At 42.1% G+C, this 13408-nt stretch overlaps 1 protein-coding gene across 1 annotated transcript; it reads left to right on the top strand.

Annotated features, from left to right (window-relative positions):
• Window positions 1-9304: 9304 nt before the first annotated feature.
• Window positions 9305-13206, top strand: LOC125550517 (cathepsin B-like protease 2). Its single transcript, XM_048713534.2, has 11 exons — window positions 9305-9554; window positions 10217-10261; window positions 10353-10433; window positions 10534-10687; window positions 10833-10837; window positions 10939-11013; window positions 11116-11241; window positions 12042-12260; window positions 12567-12680; window positions 12764-12799; window positions 12889-13206. Exons 1-11 carry the CDS (start codon window positions 9483-9485, stop codon window positions 13015-13017), a joined length of 1056 nt encoding a protein of 351 aa, XP_048569491.2. The 5' UTR covers window positions 9305-9482; the 3' UTR covers window positions 13018-13206.
• Window positions 13207-13408: the final 202 nt, after the last annotated feature.

Raw genomic sequence — 13408 nt, 5'->3', positions numbered from 1 at the left:
GGTTTAGAGGTTGGCGAGAACGTCCTTCCTGGAACTTGTACTTGAATCATCCAGCGCTCCTCTTCAGGTAAAGTGGCGTTGTACGTCCCGGTGAAGCTTGGTATTCCAATATTCAAGTACCTAGTGACTTCCTTCAAGTGGCATCCAAAAGGTGTGTCTTCATCCGGTTGTGCAAACTTGTTCTTCATCTCCGTCATCCTAAAGAGTAGAAAATGGAGAGGAGTCAGAAATGAGAAGAGAAGTGTGACCTAGGGTTTATCTTAGTGGTCGTGTCCTACACTCAGCGTGTGCTCTGATACCATCTTGTAGCGACCCAACCTCAGATGGTCAAGTCTCTGTGCTTCAGTGTCATCCCTGGATCGGTAATGCTGACACACACAGTACTCGAGGATTTATAACAGAGTAGCAATCACACACTTATTACATCAAATGTCTCCGAAGAGAACTTATTACACGAATATGGCTTAAGGCCATCTAATGCGATAACAGCGGAAGGCTTGGAAGATAAAGTGAGTCCATCAACTCCAAAGGCATAACTGAGCTGCACGGCAACGACCTAACGAACCTTACTCCTCGTCTGAAAAGTCTGCAACATAATACGTTGCAGCCCGAAAACGGGTCAGCACATGGAATATGCTGGCAATATAACACAGTAGAGCAGAAACAGAATAATGCTATCACTACATGCATATATGGCTGGTGGAAAGCTCTAGGGTTTTAGTTTTTGCGAAAAGCCAATCTTTCCCTACTATCATGGTGGTTGAAACATCATTGAGAAGGTACCCCCAACTCAATCCCAATTAAAGTGATTAACAACCCAACAGTATTAATTAAACATGGTGAGATACATGTGATAACCCAAGTACTAGATACTCAAGAATTGTCCATAACCGGGGACACGGCTAACCATGATTAGATTGTACACTCTGCAGAGGTTTGCGCACTTTTCCCCACAAGACTCGATCTCCTCCGTTGGATTTCTCGCACTGCACGGTGTTTGAGAAACGGATGACCGAGACACAGTCTTTCAGAAACGTTAACTCTCTACTCCGGGCAGACCATACCAAACCTACAACCCTCTACCTGCTGATCCACCTCTTCAAGAGCTTCACATAACTTACTCAACTATGCTAGAGCCCATAATAGCTTGTGGCTGCACACGGAAGTTTCTAGCATGAATCATCTCAGTTCCCTTTGAGCCTGGGTGGCGGTCCATAGGAAGATCACACGGGTACCCCGGGATTTTCAAAAAAAAAGGCAGACAACACTGGGTTCCCCAGGTGCCTCAATCCACCCAGTTGTTTGATTAAGTTGCCACCTTAAGTTGAACCATTATTAAACAATCTCACATCTGTCATGAATTTCACTCAAACCCAAACCACGTCTACGAGCATAGCATAGCAATATAAGCAATACGTAGAAGTAACTCCCAAGGGTTTGAATATAACAGGGCAATAGGTTCTACCTCAACAACTACTTCCCAACCCACAAGTTAATGACACCCTAATCATGCAATGTTTGAGGATTGGAACTAATGCATAAAAACTGGGTAATAATGGGATATGATCAAAGTGTTACTTGCCTTGCTGACGATCCGTGAATCCTAGAGACTCGTAGTAACACGCTTCGCACTCCGGGAATTCTATTGCAAGCAAACAATAGCATACATAAGTAACAAGCAACGATGCACAAACAAAACTCAAATAAGAGAGGTTGACCAGAAAGTTCAATTTAAGAACTCCGGTATGCAAAAAGAATCAAATCAAACGAAGCAATGAAAGTCAAACGGCGAAAGAAAGAACCTTTATTTACTAATCTAAAACTAGGTTAAATTTTATAGTAGCAAAAACTTGTTTGAGATGATTAAATGGAAAGAGTGTTTCGAGACGAAACTCCAGGCGCTTGAATCGCCTGATTCCGGTAAACGTGCCAGAAGAAAAACAGAAATTAAGATCGGACCCGAAATCGCGATCAGAAAAATCGCAGAATAAAACCGAGAAAAAGAAAAACGTCGAACAGATTAACGAACTAATGTTCGTTATCTGGATCTAAATGAAGAACGCGTTCGTTAAAACGAACAAACGAGCGAACGCTCACTAAATAAATAAACCGGAGAAAAAACGATCTACTTAGAAGAAAAAAACGAAAACTAGGGTTTCTAAAAAAACCCAAACGGTTTTTCTTTAGAAAACCGGGGCGGTGTGGCGGCTACCTTGGCTCGGCTCGGGCGGGGCTTCGGCGAGGCGGCGTGGGGTGGCGGGACTGCGGCGGCGGAAGGCGGCGGAAGGCGGCGGCTGCTGCGGCGGGAGGCGGTGGCGGCTCCTGGCGGCGGCGCGGGCGGCTGCAGGCGGCGGGGCGAGGGGTTGCGGGCGGCGGCGGCTTGGGCTCCAAGGGGGGGCGGCGGCGGTATTTAAAGAGGAGGGGACGGCTGCTTGGGGGAGGGGACAAGGCAGCGGCGGCGGTGGGGAGTCCGGCTCGGACTTGGAGCCCGGGTCGGCGGCGGCGCGCGCGCGCGGGAGGCGGTGGCGGCTTGGGCCGGCCTGGCTCGGCTGGGCCTTAGGCCAATCGGGCGGGAGATTTTTTTTAAATAATTCCACCGACAGAAGAAAAATCCTAGAAAAATAAATAAAAATCTAAAAATGCCAAAACAAATTTTCACCGTCCAAATAAAATATTTAGGACGAGTTGAACATTTTCTTGGCCCTAAAATGCAGTTTTGAAAACGTGCAATTTTTCTAATGCAAATAAAATCCGAATAAAACCAAATAAAATCCAATAAATTATTTTAATATTTTTCCTCCAATATTTCAATTATTTCGGAGAAGTCATATTATCCCCACTCATTTGATTAATATAAAATATTTCGGAGAGGAAAATTATTAAAATCAAAATCCTCATTTCATTATTTGATAAAAATCAAATATGAAAACAGGAAAATCCCCAACTCTCTCCGTGGGTCCTTGAGTTGCTTAGAATTTCGAGGATTGCGGAATGGAAATGCAATAAATCATGATATGCATGGATGATCTATGTATAACATTCCAAATTGAAAATTTGGGATGTTACATGCAGGGGCTCGTGTGTTGCAGAGATAAAGAGAGGTGGGTGTAGGCAGTGGCCATGATGGCCATTTGAGCTCGGGCAGGGGGCCTGGGGCAGAGGGAAGAGAGTGGATTTGTCTAGCTGCAAAAGTAGCTAGTTCCGAAGATGGGTGGACAAAGAAAGGTCAAAGAGAGAGCTAGGGTGGCTAATGAGAGAAGAGAGAGAGAGAGAGAGAGAGAGAGAGATGAGTTGCTGTCATGGGATGGTTTAAGTGGTAAATGAATTTTTACATAGTCAAATGAATCAAATAAAGTTGCTAGAGTAATAAGCAATGGTAGATAGAGTTGAGGTAAAAAATTGATAGCAAATGGATCAAGTTTGATTTGAATTTCATTCAAAACTATATTTGAGCATAATTAGTTTTGAGATGGAATGATCTACCTAGGCTAAATATTTTCTTTCGAACCTTGATGAAATGATAGGGATGCATAGAAGATGCTTTGGACAAAGTTTGAACCAAAGAGGGTTCATTTTAATTTGTTTAGGATAAATATTTTCTTTCGAACCTTGATGAAGTGATAGGGATGCATAGAAGATGCTCGAGACAAAGTTTGGAAATATTAAATAGGGGAGAACTGATTTTAGGATTGTTTGATCAAGCTAAACTATTTTGAAGTTGATGAAACATGGCAAGATCAACATTGGTGACAAATGCGACTTGCTGAAATTTTCCTGAATTTATTTGAGAATATTTCTGATGGAAATATTTCAAATACTTGAAATGTCCATAAAGTTATTTTTAAGGTTTTCATAAAGATTATGAACATAACCATGTGGTGGAACTCATATATATGGAACATATATGTCCTATGAGCTTCTCTAAATTTTCTCATGTATTTTTGAAACAGAAAAGTATTTTTTATCATTTATTTGCCTTTCTAGGCCTTTCCAAAAATAAGTCAAAAAAGAATCTTAAATACTTTTCAAATGTCCATTCTTCTTATAAATAGTGGCACTATATGTAGTAGACCTCAAGTATAATTTTAATAACCAACTCCTTTGTAGAAAGAAATACTTAATAGTTCAAATCTGCATTTTGGGGTTTTTGAAAATGAAAATATATTAAGTACTTTTTGAACAGTGAATATTGCAATAAAAATAGTTTTAGGACCTAATCACATGTCATGATCATTGGGCAAAGTTTTAACTCAACGGTAGAGAGTATAAGAGTAGGAGAATTTTTTATGAATTTAGGGCACTCGCAACAAGCAATGTAAATAAATCTAATAAGAAGCCAATGACGATCCAACACTTTTAATTGGTCCAAATTTTCAACCACATAAACTCAGTAATTTGTTTTACAAAACACAGGATGTTACAGACCCCCCCCCCCTTACACAGAATCTCGTCCCTGAGATTCCGGTAGATCTGGGTCATGCACAAGTATCTTTCCCTTCCCCCACTTACACCTTTATGATGAGAACATGCTAGTTCTCGGGAAAGCAGCAAACCTTGACGTCAGTTATTCACCCAACCTAGGGGCAATACTTTTGCTACGCCTCGCACATCAAGCAAATCATGCACAAGAATATATCGTGTGTGGAGGAGTGATCACCATGTTAGCCAACTCCCTTGGTCTCAACTACACTCACCTTCACCCCATTGTTGGTAACATCCTAATTGATATTCATGTTCTTACTAGCACTGGAATGGTAGTTGTTCGTAATGGCCATCATTGCATTAGAATTCCTGGAGTGGCACACTTCTTACCTACTCCTATGCCTAACCATTTCTCCATCGAGCATGGACAATTGCATTATGTTGCATAGGAAGGAGATGCAGCTTTTGACCAAGAAGGCCCAGAACCAGAACAAGTAGATGAAGAAGAACTCGCCATCGACAGAAGAAGACCAGCCACAAAAGGTAGACTACACCACCTACGCGGACCTCAGCAGCCTCCAGGGCTCTATTGATGATATGCGCAACCTCGTTGCATCCCATCGAGGCACGTCCGCCTACATGAACATGAACTTATCCAAGTGGAGCCAAGAGTGGGCCCTGACCAACCGCCGCAATGATCTCGCCGGTTTGGGCTTGCAAAAGTCTAAACTTCGGGGAGGTTACCACCACTTCTACATCAAGATGTGGTGATATTTGAATAATTTGTAATGAGGTTGTGCTTAAGCTCATGGAGCTTCGAAGCACTCGAGTTGGTCTGTTCCAACACTTTCCTTTTATTTGCTTTTGCTTTTTATATATTATCTTTTGCCTTTGCAACTTTTTCGGTTGCAAGTTAGTTTTCAAAAACAAAAAAAACAAAAAAAAAGAATAAGCTTTGCTTTGCTCTTGCTCTTTATCTATCCCTTTGGAGTCCATTTGCATTTTGTTTTCAAAAGAGTTGATCAATGCCGGGCAATGAGGAATGCAATAGTAAGGAAGAGAAGTGTGTAAATTTGCAACCATGAAGGTATGTCCTATGACCCCCACCTTTTGCATTGGAAATACTTAGAGTAGATGTAGTAGTAGTATGTGTGATATGTGTAGATGGGAGTAAGTCTTGATAGTTAAGACAAAGGTTTTGTTCTAGTAGCTAAAATAATTTTGTAGCATTTGTTCTATTTAGTTTAGACAACCAAGACTTGCCGTGGAACTATTTTTTAAATGAAACGATATTAACAATGAATAATTTTGCACAAGAGAAAGTCTTTCAAGGCTTGGGAGTTTGGAAAATTGAAGTGGAAGTGATGTTTTAATTGATCAACCCCATGTTGTTAATTTTATTAGACTTGATAGCACTTGTGTATTAAATTGTCTAGAGGAACTTAGTTGAAGGGTGAATGAGATCATGCCAAAAATATGTGTTGTATCTCTTACATGGTGCTTCAGCTCCTTGCTGGTACTATGGCCCCGCTACTATATGCACGTGTACGTGTGTAAATGTGGCTTCATCACCTTTCTTGATGTTATGATGAGGACTCTGTTGGCCAATGAACGATCCATCAAGAGCGATAGCTCAGATTTCGGCTATGAGTTTGTTACCGTACCTAGTGGCAACACTACAAACGCATATTATTTGGCTTTCTCTTGAAATGATGATTATGTCATAAATAAAGGGGACTGATCAAAAGAGCTCGAAAGATACATATATCAGAGATCCATAGTTCCCAAACATTAAGCCATAGCGGAAACCATATGCATGATCATTTAGTTGGCATAATCTCATCATGTGACAATCAAAGTTTCAGCAAACAATGATTGAAATAAAGTGCTTGAGAGCCTTGAGGAGGAAATGATTGTGGGTGTGCTTATGAGCATTAGATCATCATATTTTTACTACATGCTTTTTACTCCCTAACTTATGTTTTAATGGCTCTATCAAAGAAAACTCTTCTGTGCATTCCCGACAAGCAAGTGTTGTCTAGAATAGATAGAATAGAGTGTTGCAAAGTTTTTTTATCTAGTAGATCAAGAACTTTGTGTTGATTATCTTTGCTTCACTAACACTTGCACTATAACCATGCCAACGCTACAGTTATGCTAAGTTTTCAGGTTAAGAAGCGGAGGGCTATCTCGACGTACCGATCGTAAGTGAACCAAAACATTCTCGTTAGTTATGTTTAAACAACTGAGTTCCTTATGATTCAGATTTCTCTTTATGTTGGTTTAAACATGGGGGAGTTGATGAGTGATATGTTTACACTCATTTTACCTTTGTTTAAACTAAGATATTTCATTTAAAAGAGACATTCGCTCTGACATTGCCACTAATGACTAATAAATGCAAAGGATTGCACAAATCCTCTCTTTGATGTGTTTCCACATGAAATGGGCTAAAAGGGGAAGAAATCACGTGTGGAAATGGAAGGGGAGAAGAATGAAGGAAGAAGGAATCAATAGGAGGCGTCCATACAAAAACGGAACATAAGACTGTGTTCCATATAGGCGCGAGCGCCCGTATGAGTGCCCTATTGGCGTGGATTCCGAGGCAACTCGTCCACCTAAACAACTTTTATTAAAGGGCCCCCATCTAAATATCAACAGAACGAGCACCAGAGCGACGAACACAGCAGCCAGGACCTCTTCTTCATCATTCGCAAACCCTAGCCGCCGCCATCTCCATAGCCATCTCCACCACCACGGTAGTGCTCTTCCATCTATTTCATACTTGCAATCGTGCATCGCACAAGGCATCCACTGTAAGACATATTGCAATCAATCAATCTCAAGATGTGTTCTTCAATGTTTTCTTCTCAGGATCTGATTTCCATTTGTGAGTAGTTCGGTAAGGTATGGGTTGAGGCATGAGCCTTGCAACCCAAGGTATTTGTTGAAGGGATCAACGGAAGAATTTGACATAACGTCCCATATGTGTGAAATAAAATTGTTCCGTGAAGATGTCTCTTGTCTTGTCTGCGATCTTTATCCCTGCAGGTACCCAGGATCATGGAGATCGAGCACCAGTGAGGCTAGGAGCAAGGAGACTATGAAGTGTTATACCGAACACCGGTGACAGTAAGGTTCAGTAGGATAACATGGATCATATCCTTGGGGATAAATGAGGTGTAGTCATTAAACGCTCAAAGCTCTTGTCTGATTTTATTATCTTAATTATCGAGGCAACCCCGCGCGACGGATAGGGCATGTGGTAGGACAACTTATTCTTGATGCAAGACTCGTGTCGGTCAAGATGTTATTTGGACACATCGCCCACCTTGATCCGTAAAGCACATCTCGATGGGTGACTTCTAGCGCATAAATTAATATCCTATTTGATCCCCGCGTAAGTGCAAGGTTGTAAGCATAAGACCTCGTACACGTACCTCTTTTTATTATAAGTGTTTAAATCACTATTTGGTTGCTGATCCGGTCAAAAGATGGATTTGACAATTTGACAAAAGCTTGCTAGAGACCATCGCTTCAAGGGAATCTCCCCTCATGGGTTCGACAACTCAGGGTCACCTCTGGGAAATAAGTGCGGGATACTCTTTTTTGTTCTAATACCGGATCAATAAAAGGAGGTATTAAGGGTTGCTAACTTTATTGCCCTCAAAAATTGCATGGTATTGGTCTGGAATTAGGCCAACATGAAATTGAGGATGTACCTTCTTTTTTTCAACTCCATGTTTGGGTGTGCATGTGGAGGGTTTTCCGCATACTCTCCGCCATTTATTTGGCTTTTGGGTAGTTGGTTCCTTGTTTGGATTAATGGAAGATGTTGACCTTCTGTGCCTTTGCGGGGTATTCACGTGTTTGTGCTAAACATTGTTGCCTTCATTGTGAGTAAGGTTCGGTGCATGCATGTGCGTGAGAGACAGAAAGAGCATGAGAAGGCAAGTTGTTTGCACAAAGCCGGGAGAGAAAAAAAAAAAGCTTGCTCAAAATGGCCTATAAACTAACCTGATCAAGCGACATCATACATTTATTAAGAATTAAATCAAGAATGTATTTCTTGCATTTTGTGGATTGTTGGCCCAATAAACCCAATGAGAGGGAGCATGGCCTGAGGGTAGATGCATGAGAAGTCTCGCAATATGTTCAGTTTTAATAAGTTGATTGTGTTTGGCTAGTCATGTCATGTCGATGCCGTCTAATAAATGCCCCGAAGGACATCTGCAGGATGGTGATGTGTTTCACTAAACAGAGCAAATATACGCTAGCCATGTCATGTCGATGCCTTCTAACAAATCCCCCCAAAAGAAATCCATGGGATGGTTTTGCGTTTCACTCAACGGAGCAAATGTACAAAATTGGAAGAGGATTCGCTCAAACAGAAACATCGGGGGGCCTATTTGCAAGATTTTAAAAGCGTGATAGTAAAGGGAAAAAACACGGAAATTGAGAGTCACATCACTACATGCCTGTGTACAAGAGAAACATGAAATTCTTCACGCAAGGTTGGAGTGTGGGAAACTTCCTCTGAAATCTAGTACGAACAAATGAAACGAGTCTTAAGAAGGAAAAAGAACGTGACCCTACAAACCAAAGAACACACGTAGGGAAAAGAAATCATAAGAATTAGAATCCTCTAAAACTCTCCTACAAATCATTTCAACCAAAGAGACCCCGAAGCAACGGCAACGCAAATAAAGCTGATATATACTCTCGCAAAATACAGAGAGAGAATAAAGCTGATATACTAGTACGTTTTAAACAGCAAGCCGTTGATTCTGGCGTGGCCGCACCCGCGCCGTTGCCGGATGCTGATGCCGCACGCCACGCAGCGAGATTGGCCAGGAACGGAAAGGGACCGCGCGCGTCACTCCCACGGTCATCTCCATCTCATCGAAGTAGTCACACAGGCGTGGCGTAGGGAGGCCGGGAACCAATAAAAAAGGCCGTGTCGGGCGAAGAGGAGAATCAAAGCGACTCTCCTGGTAGCAGCAGCTAGCCAGCGACTCCTGCTTTGCTTTGCTTCCTCGTCGAGGAAGAGGAAGAAGAAGATGGGGGGCGTCGGCGTCTCCCTTGCGCTGCTCGTCGCCGTCGTCCTCTCCGCCGTCGCTGCTGCCCCGCAGGTTCGCTTCTTCTCCCCCGACCGATCCCGTCGCCGCTCGAGTCAACTCTCGAAGATCCGGTTTGGTTCGTTACCTAGCTTGCGGAGATAGGGGAACTTTGAGGATCGCAAGCTTAATGGGCCCCGACCGTCCTCGGGGAAGCAACCTCGCTGGGACCCGCAGCGGAGGGGCCTCCCGCGCCGAAGCGCCGTGCTGGTGGAGCTCGATGGCGAGCCAACCGAGGGCCTTTTCTCTGATATAAGCTGATGCCAAACGCTGAAAGAAAGTCGAATAGCTCTGAAATTCTTCTAAAAAAAGCTCTGAAATGAAAATCTGTTTTTTTAATGTTTTTGTGCTGACCTTCTCAGGAAGGCATGTCAGAACGAATGTTTTTTATGGCAATTTTAGTTGCCGCGACGATAACAAATTCAGCTAGCAAACACGGCAAATCCTGGCAAGAAAAAATGAACTGAACGGATTTGCCACGCCTACCCACTGAACTTGCCATCCACGGACAACAAAATTTGCCAGACGTTCGCTAGTTATGAGGGTTCTTTTTATTTTGTTCTTTGTGTGCAAATAAGAACAAAAACCCGATCCTAGCACCGAATAGATAGGATCAGGGTGTTACTCGGTTAGCTGAATCACATATATGTTTGCTTAAAATCTCTATGTACATGCAGCTAGCCGGCACAGCCAAGGCAGAGCATTCCCTAGGAATCATCCAGGTGACTTTTAGTCCCACTCAAATTGACACCATCTTCATATCTATTGTTTGTATTACTCTTCATGATATGGTGTTGTATTGTACTGTCGCAGAAGGACATCATTCAGACGGTCAACAAGCATACCAATGCCGGGTGGACGGCTGGACACAACCCCTACTTTGCAAACTACACTGTAAGCACTAAACAGCAACACCCTCCTGTTGTTCTCATCATCAAGGCAACATTTTTTCCTTCCTTGTATTCTGACCTGAAAATCACCGTCTTCCATGCAGATTGAGCAATTCAAGCATATCCTGGGAGTGAAGCCAACGCCTCCGGGTTTGCTCGCTGGTGTTCCGATCAAAATTCATCCAGAAATGGATCTCCCCAAGGAGTTTGACGCTAGAACTCAATGGTCCAGTTGCAGCACAATTGGGAACATACTTGGTAGGTTCAACAAGATAACTCAATGTTGACCCACTTTCAAGTTTCAGCCAGAAATTGGTTTCCTGCGTCTTTTTGATTACTTTGACTAACTCCATTTCCTCTCTACCTTTCCAATACACTGGAAAACGCGGAATCTCATGAGCAGATCAAGTAAGAATATTCACACTACCTTAAATTGTTATCTCCATGAATGCTTACTGAATCATGCAAGATGCTCAAGGTATTATGTATGTATTGGTTAACAATGGCAGGGTCACTGTGGTGCCTGTTGGGCCTTTGCTGCCGTGGAAGCTCTCCAGGATCGTTTCTGTATTCATCTCAACATGGTGAGTGCATATGAACGACGTACCTGCTCTCAGACTACTTTCAAACAGGCACGTTTAGTCCTTATCCTTACATAACAAAGTTGCTGTTTGTACTCCTTGCAGAGCGTCTCCCTTTCGGTCAATGACCTACTGGCTTGCTGTGGTTTTCTGTGTGGTAGCGGTTGTAATGGAGGATATCCTATCAGCGCATGGCGCTACTTCCGTCGCAGTGGCGTCGTCACTGAGGAGGTATATATGATACTTTTCTACTTTGTACCATTTGAATGTTCCGATCCTCCAAGAGCGATAAGTTTCTGTTATCTAATAAAATGGTTGGTGTGTGGAATGTCAAACAGTGCAATGTAAACTCAACGTCTCGGCAGTTGTTAATGCAAGATGTACTGAAATTCTTCCGTAAATCTTACAGTTGAGTTAATGCATAGATGCTATGTGGTGTGAAATGCTAACAGTGTAAATTTGAACCAAAACATAAGGGAGTTATTTCATCTGTTCACTATTATAAGATGTTCTAACTTTTTTCTAAATTGGATGTATGTAGACACGTTTTAGTGTGTTTGTTCACTCATTTCAGTCCGTATGTAGTCCATATTGAAATATCCAAAATGTCGTATAATAGTGGATGGAGGGAGTAGTGGTTAGTAGGAGCATATTGTATTCTACAGTTTTACTGATTATGTAAACTCATCCCAAGTTGCTTTGAGAAAAAAATACATGTGTCTTGTTTAAAGCATAGGAAATTTCTTGCAGCTTAACACGAAACATAAAATACATGAACCATCGTCAAAATTTCCATTAATCTTCATGAAAATTGATCCCAATGCACATATGTGGCTCCTCTTTCCTCGCCTACCATGGCTGAAAGTTAGATCATGTCCACCCTTGGTGGCTGCTTTGTTAGCTTCATCATTTTGGGTTTTCTCCTGTTCCATATTAATGTATATTTACTTAAATAGCGCTTTCCCATACTGTTTGCTGTATAAAATTCTGCTTGGCATACCATTAACCTGGAAAAAAACACTTTTTGGCAGTGCGATCCATACTTCGATCAGACTGGTTGCCAGCATCCTGGATGCGAGCCAGCTTATCCTACACCAAAATGTCAAAGGAAATGCAAGGTGGAGAACCAAGCGTGGAAGGAAAATAAGCATTTCAGTGTTAACGCGTACAGAGTACATTCTAATCCCCATGACATCATGGCAGAGGTCTACAAAAATGGCCCTGTAGAAGTTGCTTTCACCGTTTATGAGGTAACTTCAGTATTTTTCCTATTTCTGACTTTTAACCCGAGGTTCTAAAAATTGCTACTTAGCAGAAGTCGTGGCGGATCCTGGGTTGGTTGCAGTTACTGAAGTAAATTATTAGCAAAAGCTTAGAAACAACTAACATAGGCACTCTAGTGAGTAAGATGAAGCATGCAATGCTGTTGTACGGTGTTTCTTCAGTTCGCTAGTCATTTGATATACAGCTCATATGCTTGGTGATAAGATGACAAAGAATCAAAAGGAAGTATCTTATTTCTCGGGTTACTGATTTAGTACTGCCAAATTTTGAAGGACTTCGCACACTACAAATCAGGAGTATACAAGCACATCACAGGTGGCGTGATGGGAGGTCATGCCGTCAAGTTGATCGGTTGGGGAACCAGTGATGCTGGCGAGGATTACTGGGTACCTTGTTGATTCCCCATATCACACTATATGTTGAACAATGATCAAGTCCTGATATGTTTTCTTTGTCTTCTGCTTTTCAGCTTCTTGCAAATCAGTGGAACAGAGGCTGGGGTGATGTAAGTTTGTGACAAATTCCTCGCATTGTTAAATGTTATTAACAGAGTATTGGGCTGAATTAATAAAGAAATATGGTAATGCATTGTAGGACGGATACTTCAAGATCATAAGGGGCAAGAATGAATGTGGCATCGAAGGCGATGTTACTGCCGGTATGCCCTCGACAAAGAACACGGCCAGAAACAATGATGTCGCCTTTGGAACGGCCATACTTTGAGGAGAGCACGAACACAGTTGAAATTAGCTGTTTGCATGTCAAATGAAGCCACTAATTTACCTCTGTGGGTTCCAGGATACTGTATTCTGTACACTAGCGCAAACGCTGATATGTTGTTCAAACAACACTTGTTCAGAAACAGAAGGGGATAATAATGTCAATAAAAACATAAGGATGTCATCTCTTCAATCATTATGTGCTATGTTTCATTTTTAGTGTGCAGAGTTGATCTGTACCACAGAGATGAGCTCATGATGAACGGTACTGTAAAATGGAAGAATCCAAGTAGAGCCACCAGTGCACATGAACTATGATACAAATCGGTGAAATCTGATAGAAGTGTCACTCAGGAAAATTATTCAACGATAAGATGTCATGTTGGTAACATTTT

The sequence above is a fragment of the Triticum urartu genome, chromosome 4A (genome assembly GCF_056163025.1).
Source record: "Triticum urartu cultivar PI428250 chromosome 4A, HENAU_Tu73, whole genome shotgun sequence".
Taxonomy (NCBI): domain Eukaryota; kingdom Viridiplantae; phylum Streptophyta; class Magnoliopsida; order Poales; family Poaceae; genus Triticum; species Triticum urartu.
Note: the sequence above shows the minus strand (reverse complement) of the source record. Positions and strands in the feature narration are given on the sequence as shown.

Excerpts from the sequence above, each read along its gene's own strand:
- LOC125550517 (XM_048713534.2), top strand. The coding sequence starts at position 9,483 with ATGGGGGGCGTCGGCGTCTCCCTTGCGCTGCTCGTCGCCGTCGTCCTC. Across the intron at positions 12,261-12,566 it reads TTGCTTTCACCGTTTATGAG|GACTTCGCACACTACAAATC; the intron begins GTAACTTCAGTA and ends CAAATTTTGAAG. Across the intron at positions 12,800-12,888 it reads GGAACAGAGGCTGGGGTGAT|GACGGATACTTCAAGATCAT; the intron begins GTAAGTTTGTGA and ends AATGCATTGTAG.